Source organism: Tachypleus tridentatus, chromosome 12 (assembly GCF_004210375.1).
Source record: "Tachypleus tridentatus isolate NWPU-2018 chromosome 12, ASM421037v1, whole genome shotgun sequence".
NCBI lineage: Eukaryota > Metazoa > Arthropoda > Merostomata > Xiphosura > Limulidae > Tachypleus > Tachypleus tridentatus.
Genome location: NC_134836.1, coordinates 66,199,455 through 66,216,250, shown reverse-complemented (window position 1 = coordinate 66,216,250; position 16,796 = coordinate 66,199,455). Strand labels below are relative to the sequence as shown.

General features: G+C 32.5%; 1 protein-coding gene and 1 long non-coding RNA gene across 17 annotated transcripts in view; one reads left to right on the top strand and one right to left on the bottom strand.

Annotated features, from left to right (window-relative positions):
* LOC143233453 (exocyst complex component 6-like) overlaps positions 1 to 7,023 on the bottom strand; it is a 55,651-nt gene extending 48,628 nt beyond the window's left edge. For 5 of the 16 annotated variants that reach the window (XR_013018170.1, XR_013018166.1, XR_013018160.1 and 2 more), the window contains exons 1-3: positions 6,227 to 6,724; positions 2,152 to 2,225; positions 1,623 to 1,658 (exon numbers count right to left, since the gene is read on the bottom strand). Coding sequence is in view for 4 of the 16 variants with exons in the window: in XM_076469707.1 (XP_076325822.1) it covers positions 1,623 to 1,658; positions 2,152 to 2,175 (60 nt within the window). In the remaining 12 variants the exon portion in view is untranslated. Of the gene's footprint in view, positions 1 to 1,622; positions 1,659 to 2,151; positions 2,226 to 3,499; positions 4,809 to 6,226 lie in introns of those variants that run through there. The other 11 variants (XR_013018162.1, XR_013018159.1, XR_013018164.1 and 8 more) reach the window with 7 other exon arrangements.
* A 6,399-nt stretch (positions 7,024 to 13,422) lies between these two features.
* LOC143235222 (uncharacterized) lies at positions 13,423 to 16,669 on the top strand. Its single transcript, XR_013018977.1, has 2 exons — positions 13,423 to 13,485; positions 16,084 to 16,669. It is a non-coding gene; the product is annotated as an uncharacterized LOC143235222 (long non-coding RNA).
* Positions 16,670 to 16,796: the final 127 nt, after the last annotated feature.

Here is a 16,796-nt window from a genome sequence, read left to right as displayed (position 1 = left end):
TATAACAGAAGTAACCAATCTGATTCACAATTACTTTGAAATTCTTTTAAAGCCTGTAGAAAGGTCCAGTTAATTTGTCAACAGAAAAAATATAAAAAAAGAGAATAAAAGCAAATAACTTCATGAAGAAATCACAATTCCAAGAATTACGTGACAAAATAAGTCACTCTCACTTACAGCTGTGATAAGACATATAACTGGATTCCTCGAAGTTCAAGAGAGCGAAGTCAACAAAAAATGTATCAATTACAAACATGTATGCGACATTTATAATCACAAGTACAAATGCCATAAATACATTGAGGGCTGTCACTGACAATGAATGTGAATCTCGTGTATATATTTGGTTCCCAGATATATAAAAAGTGTTCTTGACTGAAGCCAACAAGCAAAAAATTCTACATTAAAATGCACACAGAAGCATTTAAATGACATAGTCTTAAGTACTCACATCAGAAACTCAATGATGAGTAGTGTTGATGAACAAAATAACACTGAAAACCATATCTGTTTATCTGATCAGAACAGATAACATTTTAAAATTAATGTATATGCAAATTACTGAATTATGTGCAAAATTTAATTTAACATCTTTACAATCCATGCATGTGAATGAAATTAACATTATAGTATATAATTTAATGTTTATGTTATCCAAGTTTTAATTCTTTGTTACAACAGAAACATTTAAAATAAATAGTTTGCTCACATAGTTTGCTTGTCACATGATCCAAGTTATATAAAAAAAAAATCTCCAATTTAACAGAAACTGACTAAACACATAAGCTCGCAATGCATACAACTGTCAAGATGCCAATGTGTTTTCACATATCCTTTTGAGACAAAGATATATGCAGTCTTAGAACTGAATCCACTGCAAAACAGAAATAGATTTTACAGCCTTTTATGGATGCTATGCCAATCTTCTATACATTGGAAACAAATTTATGATGTACAAGTAATTAGTTAATACAAGTGTACAAAACTGTTATAAAGAGCTCAGTTTACACTTCACTCCACCAACAGTTATTATGAAATTGGTGAACAGTTTTTGTTCTAAAGTAGAAGTAACAGCCTGCAGTACTATTGTCTACAGCACTTACAGTGGTTTGTTACCTCAAAATGCTATAGTTAGAGACAGTTGAACTATACTTAAATCTAATTTTTATATTTTAGTTGACTATGTATAATTTATGTTTGAAAAATCATATTTGAGTGATTTAATGGTTTTCATAAGCTTAACTTGTTACATGGATTGTGAAAGCTTTATAAACAAGATGGTATCCATAACAGCCATCCTGTTTTTGCAACACACCTATGTGGGGAATTTGTCAAAATAACATCTTCATAAAAGGCCTATTGGTATCAGTTAACATATCAGAATAAATAGTGACAAAGAATTTTAAAGGAGAGTTAAAAATAAACTATAAATGAAAAGATAAAGACGTTAAATTACAAATATGTGAAAAAGATGACTATACTAATAAATTTCTATAAAGATGTAAAAGGTATGTACACATTTTTGTTAATTTGAAAAACATCTCCCTGCACTCTCTGTTGATGATGATAAATAGAGTTAGTAATACAGTGCATAAAAGAGAAAATAAAGTTCAAATATTTACCTTAAAAAACAGCAACTGATGTTCATTTATGAGGTTCTAGAGGTTATGCAAATGAAATATAAAACTGTAAGGTAAAAGTATTCTTTATATAAAATTACTTTGCATGTGAACTACTCAGAGTCCAAGTGTAAATAACTACATTAAATAATGAATTTTATTAGAAAAATCCAAAAAATATTTACAAAATAAAACTTTTGCTGAAACTACTTACTTTAATGAAAGTTTGTTATCACGTTTTAAGGAAATAATTTCATTAACTAGTTTCATTTTGAAAGGCATTTCATGAGAGTTGCATACTTTTCTTCCTATGAGCATATATCATTCTACAAGGTTTAATGTCTTCCATAATGTAACTGTTAATTACATATCTATATACATAATGTATGCCTATGTTACATACCTATACAATATTAATGACTATTCTACAGCAACCACATAAAATGTATTTAGTCCAAAAGCAATGTTTACATTACTTGTAATATCTTTTAATATGAACTTAAATAGTAGAGTTTTGTAAAGGTTTACTAACCTGCCTAAGATCAGCAAAGCACATCTGGAGTGCACCTTCTTCAAACCCTCTAACAGGTTCTGAATTAGCAAACACTATTGAAGACAAAAAAGAACTCAGTTTAGTTTATATCCATTAGTAAATAATTATTATCTGTATTTGTTTTGAAGGCCTTAACATAAAATATTTGGATTGCCAACACAATTCAGTTTTATTGAAGCATAAAATGCTGTTTCGGTTTTGTCTTTGATCTGCTTAAACATAGTCTAGAAAGCCAACCTCCAAATGCAGTGGAGATTGTGTGAAAAGTTTATCAAAATGTGTGGAATAAGATTGACCTCATTTTGTAGAAACTTACTACAATGAAAGAAGTATTTTCATAATAATGCATGATTATGGCCATCAAAACTGAACATGATTTACAATGAAATAGTTCCAAGGGCAGCAGGAAGCGTGAAAATTGTTCTTAAAAGATAAATTAACCCTTAAACAAATAATACTGTGTAAGACTATTAAGTATTCTGATTATTTACATAACTGAAAAATAAATAAGAACAAAACTACAATAAGAATTTCATTAATTAATCAACAACAAAAATAAATCTCTTCACAGAAAACTAAATTTCATTAAAAAAATACAATTCCTAATTGACCTAAAACTTTAAGAAGTTAATTATTCTTGGGTATCTTTGAAATTAGATTTTGATAAAAATGGTTTTATGTTTCAGATGTGGTTTAAATAAACAGTTTCAATTTTAAGGTAATAACATTAAAGTGTGATGGTCCATAAGGTACAAATTTTCCAAACTCTTAAAATTTCTTGATTTGCATATACTGTGTTAACCTTATTTTCCCACATGTTAAAAGCTTTAAAAATAACAACAAAAGCACTTTCAATTTTGTCCATAAATCATCCATAAAAAGATCATAGCATGATGTGTTTGCTAAATGACCAAATTCCATCTTCAGTCATTGTCTAATTCAACAGAAATTCCTTTGTTGTAATATACGGAAAATAGTCAAGTAAGGAAACTGTTATTGTATTAAAGTCTATCTTTATGCTATGCTGTTTGTGTCCCAGGAACCACAGTACTTACATTATACATCCATTGTACCTCACCAGTATAACAACTGAATAACACAAGCAAAACCAGGTTAATATATGTGATTCATCCTCACTATCAAGCTGAATTCAGAAAAAGTACACCTTACTTTAAGAGATGGGACTAAATATTTGTCCACAGAAAACCATCCTTTCCTTTTCACCACTGGCTTACATTATACACAATATCTTATTAGTATGATAAAGATGACTTAAAACTGTAAAATGTTCAAAGTTGCATCACCTACTTCAATCTTTTTTATCTACCTTTGTATTAAACTCACTGACTCTTTAATATTTTGGGATCTTCTAGAAATTTCTCCCTCCATCCAGGATATTTTTGTGGCCTCCAAATTAACAAGTTAGGACTGAGAGATGCCTTGGGTCTCTTTTACAACTGCATGATATATCCATATCGAGGCTTACAATATAAAATTGGATATAAGGAGCCTTGTTAATTTGGAGGCCAAGAAAATATACTGAAGAGAGGGAAAAATTTCTAGATGATCCCAATTTTCATGAAAATATAGGTGATTTTCAACAAAATAAGATATTAACCATGGCAACAGTGAAAGTTATGTTTCCTATACTGAAATGTATTTCATATAACTAGTCTCATTTAGTGCTGCCCTCTATGTGACAAAAAAGGAAGAAAAACATGCCACAAGCCTTTTTCCTCCGATCCTTTGGAAATCACTCATTTTAATGTCTCTCATGCAAATTATCATAGATAATCCTCCTCAAAGGAAAGTGCTATACACTCATTATACTTGCAACTTCCTCTATTCAGTTCTATCAAATTACTGTTTTGAGTTTTAGTGGAGAATTGAAGCACTCATTTTGAGTGGAGAGGAAGTACATTTTATGTATAGAAAAACTAACTTCTAAAATGGTACATCAGCTGTGCTTATATAATCAGATAGAATCACACACTGAATTGGTGCAAGGGAAGAAAAAAAGCACCCTTTGGAAGAGTACAAAGGACACACCTTGAGTCTAAAGAATTAGATATGATGACATTATGTGGGAGACTACACTATTTCTAAACTAGCCATACTCTTCACCAATCTGGGAAATATGTTATACATTCTGGTAGACAAAAACTGAGAAGTAAATCCAATTAATATTGGAGAAAAATGGAAGTGTCTCCAGACACAAAGTGGCTAGGGCATGATAAACTGCACTTGACAAGTCAACTACATCCAAAATCTATGCTGCTGGAAACTGACACAGATAGAGAGGGTGGGTGTAGAATGAGGATCATACCATCTTCACTTAAAATTAATGAGACCAGAGGGGACATCAAACATCTGACTCCTGAAGAGAGCGTATGTTAAGAACAGAAAATGGTATATCAACTTTGAAAACCTGATGTCCTGGACTGAAAAAATGTATATGAAAGAGAAATTGACCAGAACCAACCTAAGACAAATAACATCCTCAGAATAAGCTACACAAAAGACAGTTGAAGGGAAAGAACCAGAACAATCCCAAGTTCCTCCACCATGCTGTATCAAGACGATTGTAGGACGAAGGCACCTACTGTTTGTAGGCCCTACCAGCCATATAAGTTAATCCAAAATTAACTTTAAAGGAAAATTTTCATGGACCTACAGTTTTCACAGGCCCTAGGCACTGTGCCTAATAAATAATTCAGCCCTGCCTCCACAATACAGATAAAGTATAACTGAAGGAGGAAGTCAAACATCCATACTACAATGTGCAAAAACTTATGTATTTTGCTTTTACTCTATATCCAAAATCCAGCCAATAGATTTTCATCTGAGACCAGGATGATGAAACCCAACCAAACGAGTTAACTGCAATTTGAGGTCTCACTCCTTTGGTCTATATATATGATGTCATCTACACCAGCAGAAAACCACTTCCCTACCCTGCACTGAATTGTAGATATTTTATGCCATTAAACAATTCAGGACAATGCCCCACAGTGACTTGGAATTGAAAATTGATAAGGGCACCCAGCTCCACTAGAAAAAAAGGGAGTGTGATACGTAGTGGAAAGTTTGGAAATATGTCAACACCTCAGATAGTGAAATAGGTGACCATGAAACTGTTTTTAAAGTAGACCAAGCTGATTTATTCAATATAAAGCATGGCAGAATAGGCAGCTATCACATTCTGTTTTACTCCTGTAGTCCATGTTTGGTACAGTCTGGAATGGGTGTATTTGTGAAGCACTTTTGTTGCAAAGTTAATCCTCAAGCAACCTTGTTGAATACCCCATCTCAACAGTGTGCACTGAATGGCCATGGAATATATTTAGGTGCATATACATGGCAAAAAAGTGTGGATTTTAAGGTTAAAGAATACTTGATCAGGCAACACTTGCCATGGAGTGTGATCCAAACAGAGAATTACAATGAGAATGGAAATAAGACCTCTGAAAATGTAGAAAAAGATGAAATATAACTTATCCAGGCTTGTTGTCACATGGAAGTCTAAAGAATAGTCACAGGTGGAAGACAACATCCTGAAGAGGAAGTAGAAAGCCTATGCAAATAATGAGAGAGAAACATATCACATGTAGTCCATATGCCTAAGAATTTCCTCTGACAGACAATGAAGATGCGATGCCAGAGAAAAGGTAAAAAACCTCAGGATTTTGGTACACAGTATCTGAAAGTAAATGTATGATAGATAAATACCACAAAAGTAAGGATAAGACAGAGGCATGGGTTAAAAGCACTGGAAATCATGGAGTACTCCCAAATTGGTAAAATTGATTCCAACACCTGTGAGTCTTAAAACGGATAGGCTACTTGATGGTTCGTCAAACAAACTATCCACAGTACATAGGAAGCAAGACATGCTGGAACTCTCAACCAATTATGAAGTAAAATGCTTTGTATGAACCCTAATAACCAAAGAAAGTGGGAAACTGAATAAGGTAAAGAAAATCTAAGAACTATCATACAACAAAAAAGGATGAGGATTGTAGGAAATCATAAAAAAGGATAAAACATCACATACCTGAGGAATCATACCTAAATACGCAATATTAAACCGAGGTGACTCTGCAGGAGGTGTATAGGGAAACATGAGAAAATCCTGTGGTGGGAAAAGGCTGTAAAAATCTTTCTCGGAATGAACAGGTTCAGATTGTTCATGAGGTGAATAACTTCAAGAGAAAGTGGCTGACTCACAAAACGATCAGTCTCTCATTGAATAATTGCAGATAATTCCATTAACAGGGTTGCTTGCAACTCCAGGCAAAGTTACAAAACCAGCACTCTGTGCTCTGTCTACCTCACGAGCTTCATAAGCACTCACGAATTTTTCAAAAACAAACATGTACAATATTATATCAACTATACTTTGCCTTACGATGAAAACGTTTTCTAAACTGATATAGTGTGATCACAATTAATTATACTTGTGAGAAGACATTGGTAGTAGGCCTGTAATGTTATTAACTCTACGATTTTTCTATTCAGCCCCCTAGGTATCTTCATGGGAGAAAATAAATAAATTTCTTTGTCTTGTAATTCTGTTCCAACCAGTATGTAAACAGTTTGTTTATGATGCTTTTATTTTTTAATAATTTAACTCAAATTGGAGAAACTTAAGGGAAGAATAGAAACTTTTTAAATTCCCTATAAAATCCGAGATCTTGAAACATGCATGGAAATAAACCATATTCGAGAGGTAAAAATCATCAAATCTCATAATTTTGATGTTTTATAACTGTCATAACAATATCACTTTAGTAATAATCGGAAAGTACGCGTTGAATGATTTTATTCACTATAATTCAACCCAATGTTTTGCTGTTGAACTGAATGACTGTCGTATATGGGACCTTGTATGATACACTTGTATCAGACGAAGGACTTTGATTATTGATGAGTGTTTTTGATACATTTATCCATGTTACACAAACATATTCTATGACTGGTCATGTATGTTCTGTAAAGTTTACATATGTTTATTGTTGAATATTCTTGTTTTAATCATCTAAATTCCTAAGGTAACTTGCTATTTTACAAATTCTGGTTTTTATGTTATATAGTGTGGTATCCAGTTTAATTTTAAATCAAAGTAACCCCTATGATTTTTTTTTACATTGTTTGTTTGTTTTGGAATTTCGCACAAAGCTACTCGAGAGCTATCTCTGATAGCCGTCCCTAATCTAGCAGTGAAAGACTAGAGGGAAGGCAGCTAGTCATCACCACCCACCGTCAACTCTTGGGGTACTCTTTTACCAACGAAAAGTGGGATTGACCGCACATTATAACGCCACCACGGCTGGGAGTGCGAGCATGTCTGGCGCGACTCGGGCGCGAACCCGAGATCCTCAGATTACGAAGCGCACACCTTACCGCGCTAGGCCATGCCAGGTCCTTTTGTATTGTTACTTGTAAGAGAGTCACGTTTAGATATAACTGTAATATTAATATATTAATTTGTTTTCTTTTTGTACGATTTTGTAAATAATATGACTTGTATTTTGTGCGCATTTATTTTAATTCTCCACTTACTGCAGTTAAAATTCTATACTGTTTAGTAGTGGCCATTTCTTGCTGTTATATGTTTTTCGGCACTCTTCCAGACTGCAACATCACATGTGAATTGCAAGATAAAAGTGTGGTTTGAGTCTTTCAGAGGCTTGTTTTTAAGTTATGTAATTTACCTGCCAGGCGAGTTGTTTGAACTATTTTCACAACAATAACTGTGATTATTTAGCAAGTATTATTGTGAAACAACAATACCTTATTTTGAAATAAAAATAACGTAAACATTAGGTTTTTTCACATATTTTTGAATTTGTATATTTTAAATTCAAATCAAAGCTGTTTAAAAATGGAATTGTGGTTTCTGTAGCCTCATCATAAATTTCACACCTTTTAGTTTCTGTATTTTGTCAGCTTTTGGTGTTTAATCCGTAACTTTTATCAGTTTTAGTGTTTAATCCGCAACTCCGTAACTTTTATGATATATTGTTCGTGGTGTTTCTTTGTTGCCTCTAAGCATGTTGGGAAACAACAATATCTTATTTTGTAATAAAAATAACGTAAACATTAGATGTTTTTTTCACACATTTTTGAATTTGTATATTTTATATTCAAATCAAAGCTGTTTAAAAATGGAATTGTGGTTTCTGTAGCCTCATCATAAATTTCACACCTTTTAGTTTCTTTACTTTGTCAGTTTTTAGCGTTTAATTCGTAACTTTTATCAGCTTTTAGTGTTTAATCTGTAACTCCGTAACTTTTATGATATATTGTTTGTGGTGTTTCTTTGTTGCCTCTAAGCATGTTGTGAAACAACAATATCTTATTTTGTGATAAAAATAACGTAAACATTAGATGTTTTTTTCACATATTTTTGAATTTGCATATTTTAAATTCATATCAAAGCTGTTTAAAAATGGAATTGTGGTTTCTGTAGCCTCATCATAAATTTTACAACTTTTAGTTTCTGTACTTTGTCAGCTTTTAGCGTTTATTCCGTAACTCCGTAACTTTTATCAGCTTTTAGTGGTTAATCGGTAACTCCGTAACTTATATGACATATTGTTTGTGGCTCTTACGTCATTACAATATTTATAATATAACAATGAAACAGTATCTTAGCAACACAGATAATTAGGAGACATTTTGTAAAACGTTTAACATACTACTGCAAGGAAACTTTAAGATTTTGAGATGGTGAAGTTCTTTTTCAAAACATTGCTTTTTATGGCATTATATGCTGTAACAATAGCAGTGCCTGGGCACATAAAACTTAAACCCGAAAATATTATACTTGGCGCCCCACAGGTTATTCAATGTGTCCCTGACAACTATAAGATCAAATGTTATACCTTTGATGTTTTCAGGTATTATTGGTTTGGCCCATACGGTGTAATAGAAACAGATGACGAGAAAATTCGCGTAAACAAAGACACGGGTGATTTGATGATTGATAAATTTGATATTTCTGATGCCGGTACTTATAAGTGCATTATTGAATACTCAAGAAACTGGGAGATAAAAGCACACAAACCAATTTCCATCACTCATTTCTTGGAAGGTAAATGCCTATAAGAATCGATTTTGGTAGTGTTTAGAAGTTAAAAAAAAACACTTTATATCATGAATCGGATTCCATCCATTTTTACTACAATTTATGTAAAGTGTTATAAGTTCGATATATATTTAATGATTGTACATTAATTTTCCAAAATCCATGAAATCACCTTTCCAACTACCCACATACAGCTCACCGCCATTGTTTCCGCGTTAAACCTGAGGTGTTAAAACGTTGAAAATCAAACTTGTCTGGATATAAATTTATCATTACGAAATAATTTTTGGTTTATTATTATTATATACAATAACTAAATACATATATATATATATGAATAAATGTAATCAATAGCATTACACAATTAATGAAATTAGACATTCCGTGAAGTCAGAAAACGAGATAACCTTGTGTTAGAAATTAGAAAGGTTTTGTTGTTTTCTTTACAAGTCATAGAACAAATAATTTAAAAAATAAAAAGTGTTGAATGATTTCTTTAATCGTCTGTGAAAATATTGAAATTATAAAGTGCTACAGTGTTATAGCAGAAAAACGTTTCTTTTGTTACAAACACACAGTAAGTTCTGGTATTCAGAGACATTGTTTAGCCACTTTTCACATCCAAGCGATGAAACAATACATTCTTATCATTTGAAATAAGAAAGTTTGAAGAGCTTATTTGATTAACTATATCTGTTACTGAGCATATCTTTAATTCTGATCTGGGTAGACATCTTCATTTGTTGGAAGTTAATATTAAACACGTCACATATTAATGAAAAAAAATTCAAGAATAAATACAGCACTGCGTGTTGTTTATTCGCTATTCCGTAAAGCAGAAAACACGCATGATTTCGTAAATAATTTTAATTTTTTTAGTTTATGTTCTCTTTCACGCTTCACTTTATTGTTCCGTCAGTCATGTTATATATATTTTTAATTACGATTGTTTGTTTTTGAATTCCGCGCAAAACTTCACAAGGCTATCTGCGCTAGCCGTCCCTAAGTTAGCAGTGTAAGACGAGAGGGAAGGCAGCTAGTCATCACCACACACCGCCAACTCTTGGGCTACTCTTTTAGCAACGAATAGTAGGATTGACCGTCACGTTATAGCACGGCTGAAAGGGCGAGCATGTTTGGTGTGATGGGGATTCGAACATGCGACCCTCAGATTACGAGTCGAATGCCTTTACACATCTGGCCATGCCGGGCCTTTAATTACCAAAATTTGCGTTTTTCATATAGCAAAGCTTCAAAGAGATATCCGCTGTACCTACCGAGGGGAAATCGAACCCTCAACTTTAGCATTGTAAATCCTTATTTATTATTAATTATGAAAATACATTGATTTGAAACTTCCTGTGACTTACGATACAGTAGATAAAGAACAAGATAAGCCATCAACTATATTTGTTAGATTTTGTTTATACCTTACAGGATTTCCAGTGTATGAGCTTTCAAGAAGAAAAGTAGTTAATAATTTGTTATGAGCCTAAAGTGTCATATCAGGTCAAAAATTCCCCTAGTGGCCCAGCAAAATGTCTGCGTGCTTCCAATGCTAGAAACCGGGTTTCGATATCCGTGATGGGCAGAGCATAGATAGCCCATGATGTAGTGTTATGCTAAATTCCAAACAAATAGTGCAAAATATTATTTATTATGTCAACAATACTTGAACTACAAAAAATATTATACTTTATTTTAGCATGCGTACAACCTAATGAAAACCACCAATGTCCTGAAGGATTCACACTGAGAAATAACCTGTGTTGTAAGTTGTGCTTTCCTTTAAAGCGTTTATATGTGTGATCAGTATTTGTGAATTCTAATTTTTTAAATAAATCGAAAAAGGAAAAACTGTTTTGAACAAACTAAGCAGTAAATTAGTTATTATATACTTCATCCATTATTTTAATTTTAATTGTTAACATTGTTTATATTTCAAACTTTTTTCTTAGATCCAAGTCAAACAGAAACGGAGGAAGAAACATACGTTCCTTCTCCAAGGAAAAGTAAGTTATGCTACATATAAGATTACGTAAAACGTACCTTTAACGTGAGACAATATGTGTGGAAAGGTTGGTGACAAAATGTCGTGATGTAAAAATATTAATGTGACGATGTTTGTGTTGACGCGTGTTGTTCTTTCTTCCCATTAAATTTCTTCAATCCCTTATTCATGAAGGTTAAAAATGTAGTAAGGTGTGAAGACCCGATCTCTTATAATATTCCAGTGCATTGTGGACATTATTTTCTATTCTAAATAATAAATCTCTTACCATTTCACCACTCATAGTAACTTAGGTAAAACATGATTCACCAAACCACGTCTATCATTCCCACTAATTCACTGTTCACAGTTTGAGCTTTTCTGTTGTCTGAAGTAAGTTTTTGGACCAGTAATTGTATGTCATAAGTATTTTTCTCCTCCTAGTGTTGTTGTATTATTTAAACCTTGACTATTTTAGAAAAACTGGTTGACTAGAGCAGAGTTTTAGATTTGTTTACAACAAAACGACCGTCCATGCACTTTCGCTTCGAATTGTTACCGATAGTTTTCCAATATATTCTCTTTCGTTTGTAGTTCATTTACACACTAATTACAGATTTCTTTGAATAGAGAAACATATAAACAGTATTCAGTTTACAAATTGCTAGTAAGTCAGTGTCAACAATCATACATCCTTGGAAGTCTGAGAACTCGTCACTTTTGCATTGTTACGAATATATATATATGCTGTAATGGTGGTCAGTCATGTGACGCATCAAATGATTATCCTGATTTGATATGAAAACACAGTCAGTGTATTTGGTTCTCATAAGATATGATAAGTTAATATCTTTACTTGGATTATCAAGGAAGAAAGTAAATCTAAAGTGATACTTTACACTTCTTTACCCTTAATGTTTTATCCATGTGCATTAAACTTATACGTGTTTGAATAAAGAGTGGAACTTCTTCGATTCCAGTAACTTAGAACGCTGTGGTTATCTTGTTATTTTCACTGTAAGTATACCAAATGAAACGTAGCCTCCTCCAATACTATCATATAACAAAAACAAATTGCACAAAACTAACTTTCTTTTTAACTTGTATTTTTCCATTTCAGCACCATCCATGTTAGAATATCCGATTCCATTGGTAACTGCTGCAGTAGGAGTACCACTATTGTTCATTTCTTTAAGGCAAGAACAAAACAGTATTTTTTTATGTTTTGTTGAATAGATCTTAATATAATTTCTATGTTATTAATAGTTGAACCATGTGTGTATATACTTAATAATGAATTTATAGGGGCTGAGAAATAAAAAAAATGTTAGTTACTTTATTTTAATTAGAATGATAAATAATCAAAAGGGTTACAAACGCTTGCATTAATAAGAAATATGTAAGGAGAAATTAGCATCATTAGTTTACAATAAAGTGTATTTTAAGTGTGGAGATTCACTTAAAGCTTAAATTGTGGATCACTTTTTACAATATTACAAGTTCTTCTGATGAAAAACATTCCTTGTAAGTATGTTATTGTTCAACCTGTTTTTTATATGTAAATACCTCAAGGTATTGTGCGTGTCAGTAGAAATACTTGAAATTGAAACGTGAAAATATGGGTAACCTAAACTATTACAATTACTTGAGATAAATATAAAAGGCATTTTCATTCAAAATAGTTCTTTAACTAATTAATGATTTCCAGTTTATTTCAATATGGTCTTAAAATTGAAATTTATCAGCAAGTATAATAATTATTAAATTATCCCTCTTAAGCCATAACATTTTATTCCTGTTTACATTTGTTAACTTTATTTTAAAGAGATGCAGCAGGGGACTACTTGTCATCTCCACCGTGGGGAACTGAACGCCTATTTTAGGTTATATGTTCGACGTTAAAACGTATATTATTATTTCTAGATTATAATTATATTCCATTTTTAATTGACATAACACTAATGTACAAATAACAGTCAAATTAAATCATCTATGTTATTTATTCGCGCTTTTCTTTTGTAGTGTCATTATTTGGAAGTGCAATTCTTGTGGATGTGAAGCAGTAAAATCAGTGAACACAGAAGACCATGCGAATAAAGATGACAGAACAAAAATTAAATATTCACTTGTACCACAAAAGATGAAGATCAGACTGTTATTAGAAACGAGAAGAAAATGTAAAAGTGTAAAAGAGAAGAGGGCCAAAAAAGTTCCGAATTTTCATCTTCCTAAAGTAAGTATTGTGATAACGGGAAATGTCATCAAATTTCATACCGAGTGTCTAGGACTTACAATGCTAGAAACCGGCTGTCGATAGCTGTGGTGGGTAGAGCACAAATAGACGAACATAACAAGAATGTAATATACCTTCAGTCACATATGTTTACTTACTTTCTATACATTTTTATGTTGGTGTTCTGCGTGAAGTTTAGACACCGTTTTAAATATAATATATTAAGGTTATAAACTTTACACTCTAATCTTCCACCTCATAAGAAACGTTTCAATTTAATGGTGCGGTATCGATTTTTAGAAGGAAATTGTAGTCGGTTTAAATGGATACTTGATAACAGCTTCTAGAGACGTTGTGTGTAGATATATACATATAATACAGGTTTCTTCTTTATCATTGCATCCATCTCAATACATTTTCGAAATTGTTGTACTCTATTGACTCTGTTTATGAGTCATGTGTTTTCACAATTATTGCGCTATTGACACAGTTACGGATGAATCTTAACTTGGTATAGGAATACAACAACTTTATGCCATGTCGCTTAGCAACAAAAGTATAACCTGATATTCTTGTTAATCTATGTACTCAAAGTATAAAGTGAAATGTATGAACAACAAAATTGTAAAAATTACATATTTTCTACTGTATTAATATTTGGGAAGATGTATGAAAGATGCTTCTAATATGGCCATTTTAAAACGGCCATTTTAAAAGCTATTTCAAATTATAGTTCTAAGCCCGCTACGGGGAAAGGAAGGCGTTTTATCAGTATTTTATCTCATGGTTTTCATTGATCTGGTCATATATAAGGGAGACAATTCTTCATGTCGTTAGATGACTTTTCATTAATTATGAATTTACGTAAATTCCGTCCAGGGACTAGTACTTGTGCTAGTTTTAATAATATTTTCTTCATTACCATTCAAGCCGTCTCCAAACCTTTAATAAATGTTTATTCTATAGATTTGTACTGTATGACTCTGTTTATGAGTCATTACCTCGTAAAGTTGGGTTGTACTTATTCCATTTAATAGTAGAGAGACATATATACGTATGATGTATAATGTGAGGACTTCCATCCTTCATATACTACAATTGCTAATTTAGTATTGTAAGACTAGAGGGAAGGCAGCTAGTCATCACCTCCACCGCCAACTCTTGAGCTATTCTTTTGCCAACGAATAGTGGGATTGACCGTCACATTATAATGCTCCCAGAGGTGTGACGGACATTCGAACCCACGACCTTCGGATTACGAGCCGAGCGTCTTAACCACCTAGACATTTATATTTGCTTATTTTCTTTTGCTGTTTAACAACCCGGCATTAGCCAAATTTTCTTTGCTTGGATAACTGTAGAACTTTGATGTTTCTTATCTGATGTTCAAACACCCCTTTCGTCATGCCAAAATTTTAAACAGCAGAAATTCTTTAACAAGTTGACATTTATGCTAGCTAGAAACTTTCTAATTAAAAACACTGGACTCATTTACGCACCACATAGAGTTTAAAAATGTATTTTATTTTACTTTTTATGAAGCATCATTATTATCGTGTTTGTATTGTTCTTGTGTTTTAGTTCAAATCGATATTGATGAATTTCGCAGCGCCATCTCGATGTTAAACTGCTTCCAAACAAATATTAAAATATTCGAATTTTAAATACAAAGGCACCTGTAGATTAAGGACATCTGGTGCAGCCCAGTAATACGACCGAATACTTATAACTCTAATATTCTGGTATTAATGCTCTTGGTGAGCAGACACAGATAGTTTTGTTTGTTTGTTTTGGAATTTCGCACAAAGCTACTCGAGGGCTATCTATGTTAGCCGTCCCTAATTTAGCAGTGTAAGACTAGAGGGAAGGCAGCTTGTCACCACCACCCACCGCCAACTCTTGGGCTACTCTTTTACCAACGAATAGTGGGATTGACCGTCACATTATACGCCCCCACGGCTGGGAGGGCGAGCATGTTTAGCGCGACGCGGGCGCGAACCCGCGACCCTCGGATTACGAGTCGCACGCCTTACGCGCTTTGCCATGCCAGGCCCACAGATAGTCCGTTTTGAAGTTTTCTGATAAAAAAACCAACAAAAAACAACGTAGAGTGAAATTCTCGATAATTGCAGCAACTAAATTAAAATATACATCACGCAATTTGTCATTCTCAAAAGTATAGTTGTTAGTACCAACGTTTTTTTATTTCAATTTCTTTTTCAGTTTGATTATTTTTGAAATTCTCAAATTTCTAATAACGCTTGTTAGTAATTGTTTACATTTTATTCTGTTTAGTGCTAGAAAAATATGATACTTTCTACAGAGTGTTTCCCCAAAGTAAAGTTGTAAATATTTCGATATGCATAAGATAAACATTCCCTTCCCTTTTTTACTTATTAGAAATCAATTTATAGAGTCAATTAGTTTGCTCAAAATTTGGATATTTCAATAAAAGTGTTGTTCGGAAACGTATTTTAATTGAGATCCACTAAATTGATATAGCCCAGTTATCGGTAGTTTCATTGTATTAATTTCCAAGAGGTAATTTCTATATAATGATAACTAACATCAACCTATCCTGATTCTTGTTATTTTTAGAGAGAAAGAAAGGCGAATGTTTTTACCAACAGGAAGGACATCCAAAATAGTAATGTCTCAAATGAAATAACAAACATTATCACGAGTCTTGAAGGATCACATACAAAATATTTTATACCAATACAGCCTCATAAATATCAACCAATAATCTCATATATATCAGAAACTCTGTTAACTGAAAGGAAGGAGGTACCTTCACATTGTAGACGTAACAAAAAATTTAAGAAATATAAATCAAAGAGACCTCTTTACTTCAAAGAACTGCGAGATTTGTTTCATGAAAGGAAATCATCAGAGTCAGAGTGTTCAGACGTCTAGAGTAGAAAGAAAAATTGAGAAAAGTAAGCCCCTGAAACATATTTAGATCTACAAGAATTTTTTGACAAGTGTTTAACTGAATTAGAAAGCCAGATGCAAGACAACAACAGAAGAACTTCTATGATCGGACGATTTTCTTCACTAATAAGAGACAGTGGAACTCGATTTATGTTTTCTTGTCCCGAATTTTCACAAACTTCACATCGATAAAAAAATTAAAATAAAATGTATGTAAATAGAAAATAAAAAGTTATAGAGTATTTAAAAATTGTCTGTTTTATCGCGTTAAAATACATGTTTGTTTCAAAGAAAATGATTATTTATTACAGAAGCTTTATAAATTATAACTTCACTGTAGACACACAAGTTGGGGAAAAATGATTTGAAATTAGTAA